Raw genomic sequence first — 18,409 nt, forward strand, 5'->3', positions numbered from 1 at the left:
AACCGCGATTCGCTAGACGAATTTTTCGTAAAACGAATTCGTCTAGCGAGGCAACCTCCACTAGAAAAATCCTTTCATTAAGCAGAAATTTTGTTAAGCAGGGCATTCGTTAAGCGGGGCACCACTGTAATTTGTTTTTGTGACTGTGTGGAACCCAGTTCAGCTACTGATTGATTGATTGTGTGGCTGCAGAAATGGATAAAAGCCCCCCATCCAAACAATGGCTTTCATTAGTGCAGGTAAGAAATTTTTATTTTATTTTTTAATCATCCACAATACTGTCTTATTAATTTTATAGTACAGTACATTGATTATTGCTTTCATTTTATGGATCAATGGTCTCGTTAGATAGTAAAATTCATTGCTGTTTAGGGGTTGTTTTTAAAAGTCTGGAACAGATTAATCCATTTTGCATTGCTTTCTATGGAAAAGCGCACTTTGGTTTTGGAACGCTTTGGTTTTGGAACGAACTTCTGGAATGGATTAAGTTTAAGAACCAAGGTACCACTGTAATAATGAAAATAAATTTCTGAGAGTTATAAAATCGCAAATGGTATAAAGAAAACATACAATGCCAGGGGATGCCCACTATTTCAAAGGACAAACATTGGTTATCCTCCCCAAAAATGGATGCACAGTAAATTTAATACAAACAATGTTTGTTTTCAAAAGGCATGACCTACGGAATGCATTGTGGCAGCTAGCATAAGTTATTTGCTTTTTAAAGGGGGGGGAATTAATACAGGTACAGACAGAGCTGCATACAGAACAAGACCCCCACTGGTCCATGTATTGTCTTTACACTGACTGACAGCTGCTCTCCGGGACTTCCGGCAGGGTTCTCCCCCAGGCCTACCTGGAGATGCTTGGGTTTGAATTTGGGACCTTCCGCCCACAAAGCAGATGCCCTGCCACTGAGCTGCAGGTAGAGCTCTTGCAACTGCTTGCGACGATGCGCCAATAGCAAACCTTCAGAGACACTGAATTCGTTTCTTCACTAGAAATGGGGTGGTGCAGAAGAGGGCACTCTACAACCAACGCACCCTGCTTGTAAATTTCCTGAAAGCTTCTGGCTACCAGATGCAGAGGAACTGGGTGCCATGCCAGATGGACTGATTCAGCACGGCAACTTTCCTATCCTTCGTGAAAACCTGGCCAATTGCCTCCCTATTCAGTGGATCAAAACCCACTCCTGCCCCCTAAACAATAAACAATATGTCCATGGCTGCTTGGGTAAGGTATAAAAGGATGCCTGGATCTTCCAGCTAATCCCTGTACAGCAAGTCATTTGTTCTTGCATCTAATGAACTCTATCTGATAAATATCAATGAGAGGGTGACGTGCCTCCCGGGTAACTAAGGAAACACTTTGTGCTGTTCTCTTTCTCTCACCTGCAAGATAACCAAGCGCACACACGAGTAACTCTGCTGTCCTCACCTACGGAGGAAGTGAAGAGAGGTGTGGATTTCCCCTTATCGCTCTTCACATCCAGGCAAATGTCCCCCCTTGGCCTCTCCTTAGCCTCATTAAATGCTCCGTAATTCTGATTTGCTGCCTCTTCAACACTTGCTGTTCACAACTCTCAAAAGCATGGTTTTCACAATGCCATGTATTCAGATCTGGGAAATATTGTGTTCATTTTCCTGATTATAAGGCTAGTGTTTGTGTCCCACTTTCTAACGTTCCTTTCACACTGCAGTACCTGTTTTGGTGTGGAGCTGTGGCTGTTTGAATACTATACCAACCTGTTATGCTGAATTTCATTCACACGGGCCTGTGGCATGTTTATCACTCCTGCGTCACCCTATGCGCATATGTGTGTTTTCCCCCATGAAAACAGCAGGAAAGAACCATATGCCAGTATCCTGCTCCAAATTCTGTCACTTGACTCCAGTGATTTTCCAGACCACACATATGCTATATTCTGCTAAATTTCCAGAAGTGGATGCTACATTGTGTAAAAGCTCAGATATCATTATTTAAAATTAGCAGCCAAGGGAATTTGAGTGAAATGAAATAAACTGCTTTGTTAATTCAGCCAAAGAGGTTCCCCCACAGCAGGTGAACTACAGTGGAAATTGTACCCCTCCCCAAGGCAGAAAGTCCAACACCCTCTGGTTTAAAATGAAGGCAACGGGTGACATGCCCTCCTTTCTGAAATGTGCATTCCCCAGGCAGAAGACAGTTTCAAGGACCATCAACTTGACTTCCCATTTCAATCAAAATACATTATAAATGCAGACACTTAACAGAATCAGGATTCCCATTTAAAAACTGGCCATGCAGCAACCACCTTGAAAATCACCAAGTTGATACAGCACTTTGGGTTTTTCTGCTGAGCTGTAAAACAGGAGGCTATAAATTCACCCCCTAGCTAAAGTACGGGGAAACAAGGATATGTACCCAGAAGGCTTCTGCTTTGTTAAGTCAAAGATTCTCATTAGAGAAGAAGGATTTCTCAAGTCAGGTCCAGTAATCAATCAGGACACGGCAGCAATAAAATGCAAGATGACTTTGTGGAACATTCACCTTCCACTGCTGCAGCTTCCTCTGCCCAGAGGTTTTGCACAGATCCTGATGCACAAACATTGCTCAACATATTTATCAGTGTGGATTCATATATCTTAACAGAGGGGTAAGCATTATAACCTGTCCTCTGCCAATTACATGGGATCATAGGAAGCTGTGTTACCATTGATCTACCTAGCTCAAGGTGGTGCTGTGGTCTAAACCACTGAACCTAGGGCATGCCGATCAGAAGGTCGGCGGTTTGAATCCCTGTGATGGGGTAAGCTCCCGTTGCTCAGTCCCAGCTCCTGCCAACCTAGCAGTTCGAAAGCACATCAAAGTGCAAGCAGATAAATAGGTACCACTCTGGCGGGAAGGTAAATGGCGTTTCCATGCGCTGCTCTGGTTTCGCCAGAAGCAGCTTAGTCATGCTGGCCACATGACCTGGAAAAACTGTCTGCGGACAAACGTCGGCTCCCTCAGCCAGTAAAGCGAGATGAGCGCCGCAACCCCAGAGTCGTTCGCGACTGTACTTAACTGTCACGGGTCCTTTACCTTTTTTTTTACTTATCAAACAAATTTACAGACCACTGCACAGGGTGTACATCAAAGTGGTGTGCAGGGTATTATCTATAAGAGAAGGAGCCTGTCTGGACTGCAGGACATTTGGCTTGCAATTTCAGCCACACCATAACCACTTGCCCCACACCTGATGTCATATTGGGCCTCAGATGTGGGGCAGATAAGGATGTGGCTGACCCAAAATAGGGTTTTTGGGACCTGTGGATCAGCTAATCCCATGTACCAGGCATTGCAAACCCCATTGCAATCAGCTGATTCGCAGACTAAGTTAGTTGCACTAAGCTTCAGAAGACCCAGAATTCTATGTGGTGGCAACTGGAACCTGTTAGGGCTGCCATTTTTAACTTTGCTGTTTTCATAAACAATAAGACTTATACAGCACATATTGAGGAAAGTGTCCCATTACACATGTACAGAGTGCCATTGCCTTCTCAGTAAAACAACAACAGCAACATTCATTATTCTTTCCACCTCTGTGGACAGGGAAAGTGCTTCCATGTAAGAGCCCAAGAATCATTTTCAGACAAGATTGAGCCCAAGCCTTTTGTGCAGAAATTCAGCCATACCTCATGACCTAAGTTTTTGAATTTGTGTGTTGTTTACACTTACACATGTTGCCCACAAACTAAAAACACACAAAAAACTTTCAAAATGTGAGGGACACTTTCTTCCAGTTGCATGCAGTTCTCTTCAAAAAATCAATTTAGCTTTCATTATCCAAAACACTTTTTCCTTGGAATTAAAAGAACAAAGTATTCTAAGCAATAGACAAAAGAAAGAAAGTGGTTTTATTTAAGCCAGGGCACAGCAGAGCACAGAACAGATTTGCAATACATTGCTCAGTCCTGAAGTAATAATCTCTGCTCATGTGCATATTCTATCATACCGGACTACTCATAATTAGTTACAGGTAGGTAGCAATGTTGGCCTGACATAGTCGAAACAAAATAAAAAATTCCTTCCAGTAGCACCTTAGAGACCAACTAAGTTTGTCATTGGTATGAGCATATATGGTGTTGCCATGATTGCATTGGTATGTGCATGCACACGAAAGCTCATACCAATTACAAACTTAGTTGGTCTCTAAGGTGCTACTGGAAGGAATTTTTTATTTTGTTACTCATAATCAGTTTCTCTTATTCCGGAGATTGGGGAGAATATCTTCCAGGTTCAGGGGTGTGGAGTCATCATATCCAGGCAGGCATAGAATCTGAACTTTTCATATAGATATCCACCAACAAATTCATGAAAAAGCAAGCTAGAAATAATAGTGATAGGATTGTCCTCCATTCTCCTGTATTAAAGATCTTCTGAATTTAAGATAGGGAAGAGGCTTGTTAGAAGCAGATCCGCACACCTTTTCTGCAAATACACTGAAATTGAATGTGGCTCAGATCTACCTGCCCTGCCCCAACCAGCAGAGTTTGCAACACATACACAAACCACCCACTATTTCCCCTCCCAATTGCTGAATTCAAAAAAATAAATGCAAAACGATTAAGTAAAAAATAGTTATTATAAAGAAAGGCTAACTGTTGCTTGCTTGATCCCTGCCTCCCTCTTTCTAGTAAGGCCAGAAAACAAATACTAACAAAAAAAAAGTAGGAAATACTCCCTGTTCCATCTCTGGTGACCTATGAGAAGATTCAAAATGTAAGCAGGAAAACTTTTCAGCACAAAGGACCATGCCTAAAAGAATATCATGAGTGGGAGATTATATGAAATCTGCATATTTTGGTGCATGACTCACATCATTTGCAAAAGCTTTCCAGAAACATGGGGGCCCCCTGCCAAATAAGAGACATCTTGCCCCCTTTTTTTGCAATCCAAGTTTCTTAAACAGTTTCAAACGGTTCTAAGGAATATATTATATATTATATATTTAACAGTATACGCTGCCTTTTCACTTAAAGAAGCCTCAGCACTGCTAACAAATACATTTTATTATGCAATTAAATACATAATCAAATACCTCCATTAAAAACTACAAAAACAGAAGCAGCAGATTAAAAGCGCAACAAAAAGCAACTTGTTAGAAGAAAACACATTGACTTAAGATATCGTTAAACCAGGGACTTACCTCATCAAGGGCTGATGCCGCTGGCACCGATCACGCTGCGGGCTGGAGCGCGCAGGAGCGTGCGCCCATACGCATGCGCACACACGATTTCTGATGCACTTCCAGGTCGCCGGAACACCGGAAATAGCTTGTGTGCATGTGCATGGGCCTCCTCCGGCCCGGAAGTGCGCCAGAAATAATGCTTGACCATGTGCACAAGCTATTTCCGACTCTCCGGCGACCCGGAAGTGGGCAGCTGCACTACGCCGTAAAGGGTGGGCAGCGGGTGGCAGGGGTTGCGGGGGGCCGCATAAAAGAGCCTCACAGGCCGCATCCGGCCCATGGGCCTTAGTTTGGGGAAGCCTGCGTTAAAGGAATGAGAGGACAGGGCAGACTTTGCCTAGCACATAATTCGTATCAATGATGCACCAGGCCAATATGTCTAGGAGGGGCATGTGGTGGTTTCAGCGCCACAGCAGAAGAACATGCAGCTCTATGATTGCATAATAGTTTGCCAACTATTAATGTCTATTTAGAAGCTGCCCCAATGTGCATAGGACTGCAACATTCAGAGGAAAATGTTGTAAAGCTGGCTAGCCATGGTGTATGAAGTTGCAAGTGTGGCAAGCAAAAAATAAAGACAATTGCACTCCAAGTCTTCCAAAGGTACACACGACCTCCCCAAGCCATGAATACATATTTAGAAAGAACTCTGATCTCAGATAAGTTTGCCTACGGTTGCAAACTGTTTTGAAATTCTCCTCCATTTCTAGTTGCATCTCGTGCTGGGTTGCAGCATCACAATGATGACCTTGGCTGGATAGTGGGGTCCTTGCCGCAAACTCAAGATATACCTGGACCATCAAAATGTCCATTTCCCCAGCCTATTAACTCTCCTATCTTTATTTATTTGAGTTGTTGCCTTTCAAAACAAAATCTTCCAAGGACCGCTTACATTTCAAATGAATTAAAATCAATCTACAATACAATATATCCTTCCAATAGCAATGTTAAAAAGCATTACAAATACTTCCATGCTATCAAGCTGGACATTCCAATATGAGATTTAAGAACAGAGGTAACTACCCATCAACTCACTCTCGTTACTTTTTAAAAAGAAACATTTTAGAGTCTCTTCTGTCATGTTTTCAGGTAACACCAGTACTTTTTTTCTGGGGGTACGCAGGAGTACACATACCCCTAAACATTTTGTGAACCTTTGTACTTTTTCCATTTACTGTATTCATTTTCCCCGATTTGAACTATAAAATGGTGATTTTCTTGAGTCAAAATGAGAGTACCCCTAAACATTTTTTTTAGAAGAAAAACAAAGCACTGGGTAATGAAATTCCTCCGTTTTGGAGAGGTATGAGTCTGTAGCATAGTATTTCTAAACAGTCAGTGATTCCATGGCATAGTATTCTTAAGTGGATTGATCTGTCCTCATCACCAAGCACTTGCAGCCTCTGCTGTCCACATATTAAGAAGAGCTACAGTTCCTTGCACCCCCCTCCCAAGACACATAGGCCACTTTCACACCATACATCCAAGGTTTCCCAAACTTGGGTTTCCAGCTGTTTTTGGACTACACCTCCCATCATCCCTAGCTAGCAGGAGCAGAGAGGTCAGGGATGATGGGAACAGTAGTCCAAAAACAGCTGGAAACCCAAGTTTGGGAAATCCCATTTTAAACAGCTGTGGCTTCCCCCAAAGAATTCTGGGAGCCTTAGTTTGCTAAAGGTGCAGACTCTTGACCAGAGACCCCTATTCCTCTCACCAGGGCCGGCTCTAAGGCAAGGCTGGGTGGTGCAGGGGGCCAGGGTACTGGGCCGCCAGGGGGGCGCCGCACGGCTGCGCCCGCCAGATAGCCGCGGTGGGAAACGGGGCAGGGGGCACCGAAGCAATCTTCGCACCACGGCGCCCGATATGCTTAAGACGGCCCTGCCTCTCACAGAGCAACAAATCCCAAAGTTCCCCGAGAAGAGGGGTTGGTTCTTAAACTATTCTGGGAATTGTAGTTATGGAAGGGGACTAGAAGTCGTCTAACAACTCTCAGCACCTTTAACAGACTGCAGTTCCCAGAATTCTTTAGGGCAGCCTTGACTGTTTAAAGTAGTATGATGTATGGCGTGAACGAGGGCCTAGAAACAAGTTCTTTCTTCCGATGGCCTTAGACAGCATATTCAACAGAAGCAGTTCTTTTCCTTCCACCAGATTAATTATCATCATCAACAACAACAACAACTCCCAGCTTTTCTCCCTCACATACACTCTTCCCGTTCCAACAGCCCAATTCGCAATATCAAGACACTTCCTTTAGGAACAGCTTTCCAGCATAATGGAAGAATGCACTTTGCACTGTCAATATCCATTGGATGCAATTGATCAACACATTGAAGGAGCTGAGAAAAGTCTGATCCTTGCCATTTATTTGTGCAAATCCTGCTCCATTCCACTCCCGCAGCACCACCTCATTTCCCCTCAATCACACTGGGCTGGGAGCAGCGGTTGACACTTGTCAAGGCTTTGAAAAGCAATGTTATGTTCAGGTAGGGGGGGGGGATTGCTAGAGCATTAGAGAAAAACCTTCTCATGTTAAATTTGTTTCAATTTGTTTTAATTAGCGACCAATTTGTAAAAAATTGAAAATCATTAAAAAAAGATTTGGCAGAGAGAGAGAGAGAGAGAGAGAGAGAGAGAGAGAGAGAGAGAGAGAGAGAGAGAGAGAGAAAGGACTTTCTTTGCAGTGATCCCTTGTCTCTGAAATGCCTTATCATCCAGGGTCCAGCAGGCCCTGGTGTTACCAGTCTTTCGAAAGGCTCTGAAGTCCCGTCTATTTTCCTCTTGAGGTGTGCTTATTGGACTGGAGGAATTAATGTTGTCTCTTGCTATTGCATAAGAGCAGCCCTGCTGAACCAAGCCAAGGTCTGTCTTGTCCACCGTCCTGTTCTCAAAGTGACCAACCAGATTGCCAAGGGAAGCTTGCAAACAGATTGTGAGCCCAGCAGCACTCTTCTCACTCGTGGTCCCCAGAAACTGGCATTCCTATGCACATTGTCCCCGACAGTAGAGGCAGAACATATTATAGCCATTGTGATTGAACTCTTTGTTTTTAAAGCTGGCCGTTGTTTTAATGGTTATTACTGTTTTTATCCAGCTGCCTCGACAGGGGTTTTGCCTGCCCCCCAAAGCATGTAAATATATATGTATATTTACACCAGTTTATTTGCCCACCTCAATGTGAATGTAGAGCTATGTGATCAACAATTCGTTTTCAGCAGCATCATAAAGTAAAGGGCATTAAAGATTAAGTGGCTTATATAGTGTTTTAGTAGACAATCCCCGGGCTCTGCCTTCTCCTGAGGTCAATTTTCATTATCAATCAATCAATCAATTGCCATCCAGACATGTCTCAAGGGGGCATACCCTTGGGATGTAGGGTGGGATATAAATTGAATGAATATATAAATGTTCAAAATGCAGTAGAACAGCTAAACCAGCATTTAGCTGCCATGTAGGGCAAAATAAATGAATAAACCAGTCCCTTCTTTAAAAGTGATATAGGATGGAAAAAAGAAAGGTGCCTTATACCCCAAGTTAGCCCATTAGGCTGCCTAGCCTTCAACCAATCTGATACCCTCCAGATGTTTTGGACTATAATTCCCATCATCCCTGCCCAATGACTGTTCAAGCAAGGATGAATGGGAGCTGTAGTCCCTACTAACATGATGGAACAGACTGCTCTCCTTGGTTAGAGGTTTCTCAGCAGCTGCTACATGGGCACCTATCAGCGATACTGCAGTACTGAGTTCCCTGCATGAGCAAGGGGTTTGACTAGATGAGCTTACAGGTCCCGTCCAACTCTACGGTCCCACCTGCCCTATATCTCTAAAGCAATGTCACACCATTTTAAACAACCATAGCTTCCTGCAAAGAACCATGGGGACTGCAGTCTGTGAGTGTTGTTAGGAGCCAACTCCTAGGGGCCAAGGGGGCCTTGCCCCCACATAAAATATTTGAGGGGGCCAGCCTCCCCACCCCAGTTGATGGGCACGCTGTGTGTGCAACGTATCATGTGATCAACTATGCAGGGTGTGGCTTACCTGGGGCCCCACATCATTTTATTCAAGTTGGCACTCTGGTAGGAGACCCCTATTTCCCTCACAGACCTCCATTTCCCAGAGTTCCCTGAGAAGAGGAATCGACTACTATACCACTCTGAGGCTTGTAGCTCTGTGAGGGGAATAGGGGTCTCCTAACAACTCTCAGCACCCTAGACATATTAAGCTTCCCAGGATTATTTTGAGAGGGGCAGTAAACCATGACTGTTTAAAGTGGTATGATACTGCTTTAAGTATACGGTGCAGATAGGGCCTATCATTCTATGTTCCCTCCTGCTCTGATTTTAGCAGTATTTTGCTCTTGCAGAGCTCTCTCAGGGAACAGAGATCTTCAGCCTCTCCAAGCAATGCCACAAACAAATCCTGATGGTGGAATGGAAACATCCATGCAGAAAAACTTTACATGCCTTTGTAATCTTGCAGATAACACCCAAGACCTATTTTCAGCTTCTGCGAATGGCCTGTGTGGAATGCACTTTCTGATGCAAACACAGCACAGACTAATGAGGAGACTAGCTGTATTATTTGTAGCAGTGCTACACCACCTCAGAGCCTCAGCTGCCGCTGCTATTGCTTGCAGCAGTCTGTTTGACTGGATATATGAAATCCATTGAGAAAATATAAGGGAGCGTGCAAGCATACAGAGAAATCCCAACTGTGTGCTACTGAGAAAGGCAGAAGCCAAAACGAGTCACTAAAGACTGCAAAACATATTCCCTGCTTGACCATCCACTTATTTAAGAGTTGGTGTGGTGGACAGGTTAAAGGAGTGGCCAGCTCTCAATGGCCAATTGGGAGGATGAAATGGGGGTCTTGAATGAAAGGTGAAATATAAATGTATATGGTCAGGAGCTGCAGAATTTATCTAGATCAGGGTTTCCCAAACTTGGGTTTCCAGCTGTTTTGGACTACAATTCCCATCATCCCTGACCATGCTCCTGCTAGCTAGGGATGATAGGAGTTGTAGTCCAAAAACAGCTAGATACCCGAGTTTGGGAAACCCTGGTCTAGATGAACCTTTCACAACAAGGAAGGTGATCTGGACTACAGCACCCATCATCCTTAAACTGGCTGCCTGGAACTACTAAGAGTTGGAGTTCAAAACATCTTGTGGGCACCAGGTTAGGGAAGGCTGATCTAGATCTAGATACATATTGAGGTATGCTGAACAGAAAGAAAGATCCAAAAATTAATGGACCGAAGTTAGCCATGTTTCTTAAGTTCTGTGTTCTATCAAAGTCAAACTTAGTTGGCTACAACTAAGTCAAACTAAGTCAAAGTCAAACTTAGTTGGCTACAACCCCACAAGGTGTGAACTAGGCCACACAACAGATGATGTTGCCTGTTTGTGGCCAGTACCACTTCAGCTAGCAGGTGGGGCTTATGTAATTGAACACTACTCCATTTAAAAACAAAACAAAACCAGCAACCCGTGTCAGGGAGAAAATGAAGCTAGAAGTTAGTTTCTAACATAGAGGCAATGAATGTGGTGTGGAGGGGCAACGTGAGCCCCCTCTTACAGACCTGCACAGTGAAGTGATACAGGTTAACTGCTTTGTCTACTTTTTGCAGAAAGTAGGTATCACAGACTAAATTCTAGAACTAGAACTTCCAACTATCTATTCCCCATCTTGGCAGCAAGAATCCTACAGAAAGATACCTAACCACATGGAAGGTGACACTGTCAAATTGGTTAATCCATTCCTGTTCTGCAACCAATTCCTGGTAAGCTGATTTTGCCTTATATAACAAATTATGTCTATTAGATGCAATCTGTGCATTTCTACCAGCAATATATGTGTGTGTGTGTGTGTGTGTGTGTGTGTGTGTGTGAGAGAGAGAGAGAGAGAGAGAGAGAGAGAGAGAGAGAGAGAGAGAGAGAGAGAGAGAAATCATCTCCCTGGAATTCAGCTGAAAGGTTTCCTATCCCCTCTCCACTCCCACTGTTTGAATTAAGTTACAGGCCAATCCATATAATAAGGAGAATAAATGCAAATGCCTTCCCTTCAAAACATCAACTCCAAATAATCAACAGGTCCGTGGGACCAGGTGGGGGCCCAAAATAACAACTGACAAAAACAAGCAAGATTCCAAATCTTCCACCAGGAATAAATTTAGGAAGCTGCCTTGTACAGCTCAGGACATGTTCTTGGTTACTGCGGTATTTTACCGATTATCCATGTGTACTGGATTCTGTTGTGCTTTATTATGGCGTGAACTCTTTCATAAATGAAAAGCAATATAAAAATGTTAATAATAATAAAAGTTGCTTTTTATACCTCATAATAACAATGGCAATGGCATACAGACTATGCAGTGCCTCTTCCTTCTTTTTATTTTAAAGAAAGTGGATGTATAGAAACAAAAAAAGAAGGTCTGTAGCTCAGTAGCAGACCACACACTTGGCAGGCGGGCTAAATCAGTTCCACTGAAATCAGTGGAAGAAGCTCCTTAATGATCAAAGTCAGCCATCCCCAAACTTGTGCCCTCCAGATGTTTGGACTGCAATTCTTATCTGACCCAGCCAGCAGGGCTGCTGAGAGCTGCATCTGGAGGGCACCAGGTTTTTGAAGGCTGGGGTGGAATGTGAGAAGATCAGATACCAATAAATAAATGCATGATAATCCCAGATTTCTTTCTTTTCTTTTTTTAGAACATAAGAGCCTGGTGGATCAGGCAAAAGGCCCATCTAGTCCAGCACTCTGCTCTCACACTGGCCAGCAGCAGTGATCCCTAGCATCTGGTATTCAGAAGTATACCACCTCCAACAGTGGAGAGGCAGAACACAACCATTGTGTGTTCTGCCTCCACTGAGAACCTTCTCCTCCATGAATTTGTCTAATCCTCCTTTAAAGTCACCCATGTCGGTGGCCACCACTACAACTATGTGCAATACCGACTTTTACTTTTAAATTTTATTTCAGTACAACCCACAAAGTCCTCAGGCTAGGATAGCTCAGAGCATGAGACTCTTAATCTCAGGGTTGTGGGTTTGAGCCCAATGTTGGGCAAAGGATTCCTGCATTGCAGGGGGGTGGGGGGACTAGAGGACCCTCGTGGTCCCTTCCAAACCCTACGATTCTATGATTCAAACCATCTGGAGGGCTCAAGCATCTGGGAGGCTGGCTTAAATTGTGAGTAATTTGTCTCATTGATTCCACAGTTCAGCTGCCTTTGTCTGCTGCATCCAACTCACCTGTTTCACACCACACAAACCTTACAATATGTGGCTCTCCATGTATTGCTGGATTGAAACTCCCATAATCCCAGACCATTGGCCATGTTGGCTGGAGCTGATGGCCTCTGCCCATGCTTAGCAATTCCTTATTAGCACAGCCACTGCTGATGTCTGGCTGTTTCCCTAAAACACTGGAAGTTTAAAGACATCTACCCACCCTCATTAATCCCATGAGACAGAGAAGGCCAGGATCTGATCTGGATTCTACCACACACACACAAGTCCCCGACCAGACATGAGCTCACCCACTAGGCATCTCTCAGGCCTCTGTCTACAAAATGAAGATAAAAGTGATCCACCTCACGGGGACGTTGTGAGGATAAACAGATATAGAATAATGTATTTGAACTATGAATTATTTGTGTTGTGGAGCACAAGCCATTGCACAGATGTAAGATGCCTTTAAGTCAAGGCGGCTTCCTCCCAGTTGCATGCATAAGGAAGGAAAGGCATTGTAAAAACTGTTCATAATGGCAACATTCAAATTGTCAGGGTTTTAAATTCCTTCCCCAGCACTAAGGGCAGCATGTATAAACAGCTTTATCCTCTAGGCCAGGGTCTTCTGGAGCAAATATTTCTAGTCAGAAGGAGGGCCGGACTGCAATTCCAGTCAGATGAATCACAGCTAAAGGCAAATTATACATGTGTTCAAATCATGGTAATCCAGTATCCGAACTGGGCCGAACCTTGCCGACGCATTTTTTTTTCTTTCAACCGAACGCTTTCGAAGACAAGAGAAGCGCTGCGCCCGACAATAGCCGAGACAAGCCGAGTCTTGCCGATCTCCCAAGAGCCTATTCGAGTCTCTTCTGGGCGCTGTCCACCACTTGCACAGCCTGAAACCTTTACCTGCCACCCCAGGCACAAGCGAGCGGATAATAGAGCCAAGGGGTGGGGGAAAACACAGTGGTCGCTGTAGGGGTGTGTGTGTAAGAGAGAGAGGAAGAGAGAGAGGAAGCGCGCAGCTTTGCAAAGGAGTGTGCTTTTCTCCCTCTCTCTTGCTTAGCAACACGCAAGCCGCCTAAAGGGCGGGGAAGGCTCTTGCAGTCAGCAACAGCAAACCTCGCTCTCCTTTTCTTGCAAGGCAAACGCCTTGCAAACAGCAAGTGGGAACCCAAAGCATTGCATTGCAATGCAATGCTGGGATTCCTTCCCCACGACCACCGCTTGGCTTCTTTTCGTTCTCTAAAATGGGAACACTCTATCCCATCGTCCATACTCCTCACTCCCGACCGATGTCCTCCTTCCCAAAGGAACATCATTCGTCCACCTCCCGAAGCAAGATGCAACTAGATGCAGCGACTTGTTTGTTGCACGGGCACCCTCACTCGCTCGGCCTGGGTGCGCGATGGGGCCACAGAACACCTGTGCCCAGCCAGCTGCCCAAACACAGCCTTTCTTCCTGGCGCGCGCGCGCGCACACACACAGAGAGACACACACACTTCATGGGATTTTCAAATCAACATCATAGATCTTTAGCAGAGAAGGAAGTTGACCGGAATAGCTCCTGTGGGGCCCGTTAAGGTGTTGGGAACGAAATTAAGCAGGGTTTGGGTGTCGTGTCTAAAAAAAAGTGAGGAGGGAGCTGCATCCTTCGTTAGCTGGCTGCTGATTTATTTCCTCCCATATTCCAGCTTAATTTGCAGTTCCAAGCCATAATTAATTAAACGGGGTGGGGGTTAGAGGCTCAAATCTAGAAAGGAGAAGAGGGGAGGGGGGAGAGGATGATAAGCGTCTGCGAGGCTTGCTTTAAATCTGCCTTATGAGCAGATTTCCACCACCCGCTAGAAAGAGAGAAATGAAGCAGAGATAGGCGATCCTGCCTAAGCAGCCCATGTCCGGAGATCAAATGAGGGAGGAGCTCAGGAGGGAGCTCAGGGAAGGAGATAAGATCCCGACATTAAGCTTCATTGACAGTATGATGTTTAATGGCTGCGCCTGGTTGGACGATCTCGGCCATGCACATCCTTCCCAGGACCCTACCGGCCCCTCCCTGCTCCCTCCTCCTTTCTTTGGGGTGGCGAAGGAGGGAGAGAAGCAGAGCAACCACACTTCAGCACCAAAGCTATAGAACAGCGGACACCTGGAGCTTCCCTGGTTAGCATAAAAAAGAGAGAGGGCGGGGCGGGGCGGGGTGGGGCTGGATGCCCACCCACCCTCTTGCCCACCCGCCTTCCCAGCCTTCTCAATCCCTGCTCCAGATGTTGGCCTCCCCGCAAGAGGGCCCCTCCAAGGCAGCCAGCAAGGAGCAATCCCCAAGCAGAGCTTCCCACTTCAAACATGGCGGACGCCCATTCATACAACCAAAAAAGACCTGTTCGCCTTTCCCCTCCCCGTCGGTCTCTCTTTTCCCCCACCCGAGCCCACCCACCCCCTTGCCAATTCCCACAACAAGAAATTGGGGTGTGTGTGCCTGGGTTTCTCTTTTGAATGGCAACATGGTAAAATCACTGGGATAGGCACAACACATACACAGGCTAAATAAGACTGCTGTGATGATGTAAAATCCTCAAAGGGGGACTTACTTCATCTGCTTCACGATGGTGCTTTTCCCGGATTCCCCAGCCCCTGTTAGGACAAAAAGCCAAAAATAAAACCCCGATAAAGGCAAGATCTGCCGAGGGTGATAATATAAGGAGATCAAGGAGATTACATAGGAAGGAGCAGCTGCACTAATGGTTGCCACAGCCCCCCGGGGGGGGGGCAAAGAGGAGAGATCATGTTTGTGCCATTGAGGTTTCCGTGCAAAAGGGATAATGGTAGGGTAGTTTTCAATGCAGAATAACAGGGAGGTGGCACAGAATCATACCTGTTGGGTGGGTGGGTGGCTATCGAAGGTTTCCATTTGGGCAATACAATTTTTTTATTTTACTTTTTTTTTGCACATGATGCAATGAGGCTCAGCAAAATCATGCCTAAAAGAAAAGGGCCTGTCAGTGTACGTGTACGTGTGTGTGTGTGTGTGTCTAAGAGATGAGGAGAGGGAGGGAGATAGCGGAAGGGAGAGATGGAGCATAGTTGTACAATAGGTGGGGCAGAAGATGGAGGATGGAAAATAAATCACACCTAGTTGGTGGAAGGGAATGGGTGTCCGCGCCTCCCCCCCCCGCGCCGCCCTTTTAACTGGAAGGGGCAGGAGGGAGAAGATCGTATTTGTGCTCTAGAGTTGACAAGGCAGGCAGGTGGGGCGAGAATGGCAAATGTGTGTGTGTGTTTGTTTCGAGGGAGGGGGGGGGAAGCGATGGCCAACAAATGTGGCAAGCAGAGCTGTAATCATAGCTGCCAAGTTATCCCTTTTTTACAGGGATTTTCCCTTATGCTGAATAGGCTTCCTCGCGAGAAAAGCAAAAACTTGGCAGCTATGGCTGTAATGTCAATCTAAATAGGAAGGTGGCCGGGATAGGGGCTCTCACACACGGGAGTGTTGGACCTGGGGGTGGGGTGGCTGTGTCAGAATCCTACCTGGGTGTGGAGGGCGCGGGGGAGGGAGGGGGGCCGCTGGGCTCGAGCCCGCTTACCTAGCAAGAGCAGCTTCACATCTTTGGCCGCGCTGATGCCGTCCTCCTTGAGGTTCTTCTCGATCGCCTTGCTTCTCTCCAAGGCGGCTCTTTCTTCGGCGCTCAGTGTACATCCCATGGTGGCCGGGAAATGTGTTCTCCCGGGCTGGCGGACACTTCTCTCGGTCCCCCCCAACCCCCCTTTTAATCAGACACTCCGAGGAGGAAAAACGGGAAGGGAAACAAAAATTAAAACACAACCACCAACGCAGCAGAAAAGCAAGATAGGAAGAAGAGGGGTGGGGATGTAGATCTTTGCTTAGATGTCAAAAATAAATTAAAATGAAGCACCAGGGGGAATATAATATAGATTCTCTCTCTCTCTTTCTGGCTGGCTGCCCCTTCGCTCTTCTCCTTCCTCCTTTCCGGCTCTGCGTCTCCGTAGCCCCAGCAAATCAATGCATCCAAATGAGAGCCGAGCCTTCGGGGGGCTGGCAGGCGCTGCTGGGGCGGGGGGGTGCGCTGGAAGGAGACCAGGGATATTTCTTGCGATGGAAGAAGGAGCAGGGCGCGATGGGCTCTGGGCGCCCCCTTCCCTTCCCTGGTCTGGAGCTGGGCGGCCTCTTGCGGGACGCGGCAGCGGGCGGATGGCGAGCGCGCTGGGACTGCTGCTGGCGTCGGAGCGAGAGCCGAGCCCTTTCCCCTCTGGGCGGCTGTGTCGCCGGCGGGATGCCTGCCTTCCTCGCTCGGCTGCTGCCTGGACGGCTCTCGGGGCGAGGCGCTTCCTTCCTCCTCGCGAGTCTTCCTCTCCTCCCTCCCCCGAACGTGGGGGTCTCTAATGGGCGTCGGCGGCGATGGCTCCGAGCGATCGCATCGCTCAGCCGATCCTAATGGCAAGAAATGCAGAAAGGGGCGACGCGAGCTCGCGGCGGCAGCGGCAGCAGCAGCAGCCAGGCGAGGAGGAGGGAGGGAGCGGGGAGGGAGCAAGCGGGGAGGGCGGGCAAGTGCGCCAGGGCTGCGCCGCGCCGAGGCTGCCTTCCCTTGCACAGGCGAGGCTGGGCTGGCTGACGTCGGCTGCGCCGCCCGCGCATGCGCCCGCCCGCCCAGCCCAGCCGAGAGGAAGCTCGGCAAGGAGGAGGAGGAGGGCCGAGGGAGCGAGAGAACGGGCGGAGGAGCTGCTTCAAGATGCGGCGGCGGCTGCTGCTGCCTCTGCTGCCAAGGAGCCCCTCTCCCTCCCCTCCCTTCCAGTTCACGTCGCTGCAGTTGTGCAACCGAAGTGGGAAGGGCTCGGCGGAGCTTACAGATCAGGAATGGGGAGGCTTGTTGAGTCGGAGGGCCACATTCCTTCCTGGTAAACTATTTGGGGGCCACATGCCAGATGTGGGCGGGGCAAGAGGCCGAAGTGGGCGGAGCAATGGGGCACGCCTTATCTTTGTGTAGGATGCTAGTTCTCTCTCTCTTTCTCTCTCTCACACACACACAGGTGTGCCAACTTGAATAAAATGATCACATGATGTGGTGCATCCACACTTTTTGAATGGCAATGCCCATCAACTTGGGGGGAAGCCCCCTCAAATATTTTATTGGGGAGGGCAAAGGGACACACACACACCCCTTCATCCAGAGGAACCAAAGGCATACGGTAAGAACATTAGACAATCCTGCTGGCTGGGTAGCTCAATTGGTTTGAACATGGTGCTGATAGCACCAAGGTTGCAGGTTCGATCCTCATAAGGAACAGCTGCATATTCCTGCATTGCAGGGGGTTGGACAAGGTGATCCTCAGGGTCCCTTCCAACTTTACAATTCTGCGATTCTATAGCAATTGGGCCAATGGCCCATCTAGTCCAGCATCCTATTGTCACAGTGGCCGACTAGACACCTGCTGGACACCCCCAAGCAGATCACACTCCCTGCTGTGGTTTCCAGCAACTGTTAGCCAGAAGGATATTGTTTCCAACTGACCATGGAATATTCTTTCTCATAATCTGAATCCTAGAGGTTTTTTTAGATGTCTTAGATGTTTTAATCTTGTACTGAGAAATGTATCTCTTCTGACTGACGGTTGAATAAAGAATAATGATGATGATGATAATCTGAATCCATCGATTTGGGCTCTACCCTCTGGAACAGCAGAAAACAAGCTTGCTCCATCTTTCACGTGGCAGCCCTTCAGATATTTGAAGATGCCCTTCAGATATTTGAAGATCACATCACCTCCCAATCTTCTCCTGGCTGAACACCCCAACTTCCTCAATGATTTATCATGAGGCTTTGTTTCCAGACCCTTGAACTTATTGCCTCCCACCCCGGATTTATAAATAATAAGTCTTTCACCTAACCTACCTCATAGGATTTTGTGAGGATACAATAGGGGGTGAGAACCATGTATGCCACCTTGAG

At 46.7% G+C, this 18,409-nt stretch overlaps 1 protein-coding gene across 3 annotated transcripts in view; it reads right to left on the reverse strand.

Annotated features, from left to right (window-relative positions):
• Nucleotides 1-16,158, reverse strand: part of GNAO1 (G protein subunit alpha o1) — a 181,147-nt gene extending 164,989 nt beyond the window's left edge. For all 3 annotated transcript variants that reach the window (XM_035117116.2, XM_060275937.1, XM_035117115.2), the window contains exons 1-2: nucleotides 16,028-16,158; nucleotides 15,035-15,077 (exon numbers count right to left, since the gene is read on the reverse strand). In XM_035117116.2, the coding sequence (XP_034973007.1) occupies nucleotides 15,035-15,077; nucleotides 16,028-16,145 (161 nt within the window). In that variant the 5' untranslated portion in view covers nucleotides 16,146-16,158. The remainder of the gene's footprint in view (nucleotides 1-15,034; nucleotides 15,078-16,027) is intronic.
• Between the last annotated feature and the right edge of the window lie 2,251 nt (nucleotides 16,159-18,409).

This window comes from Zootoca vivipara, chromosome 6, assembly GCF_963506605.1.
Source record: "Zootoca vivipara chromosome 6, rZooViv1.1, whole genome shotgun sequence".
Taxonomy (NCBI): Eukaryota; Metazoa; Chordata; class Lepidosauria; order Squamata; family Lacertidae; genus Zootoca; species Zootoca vivipara.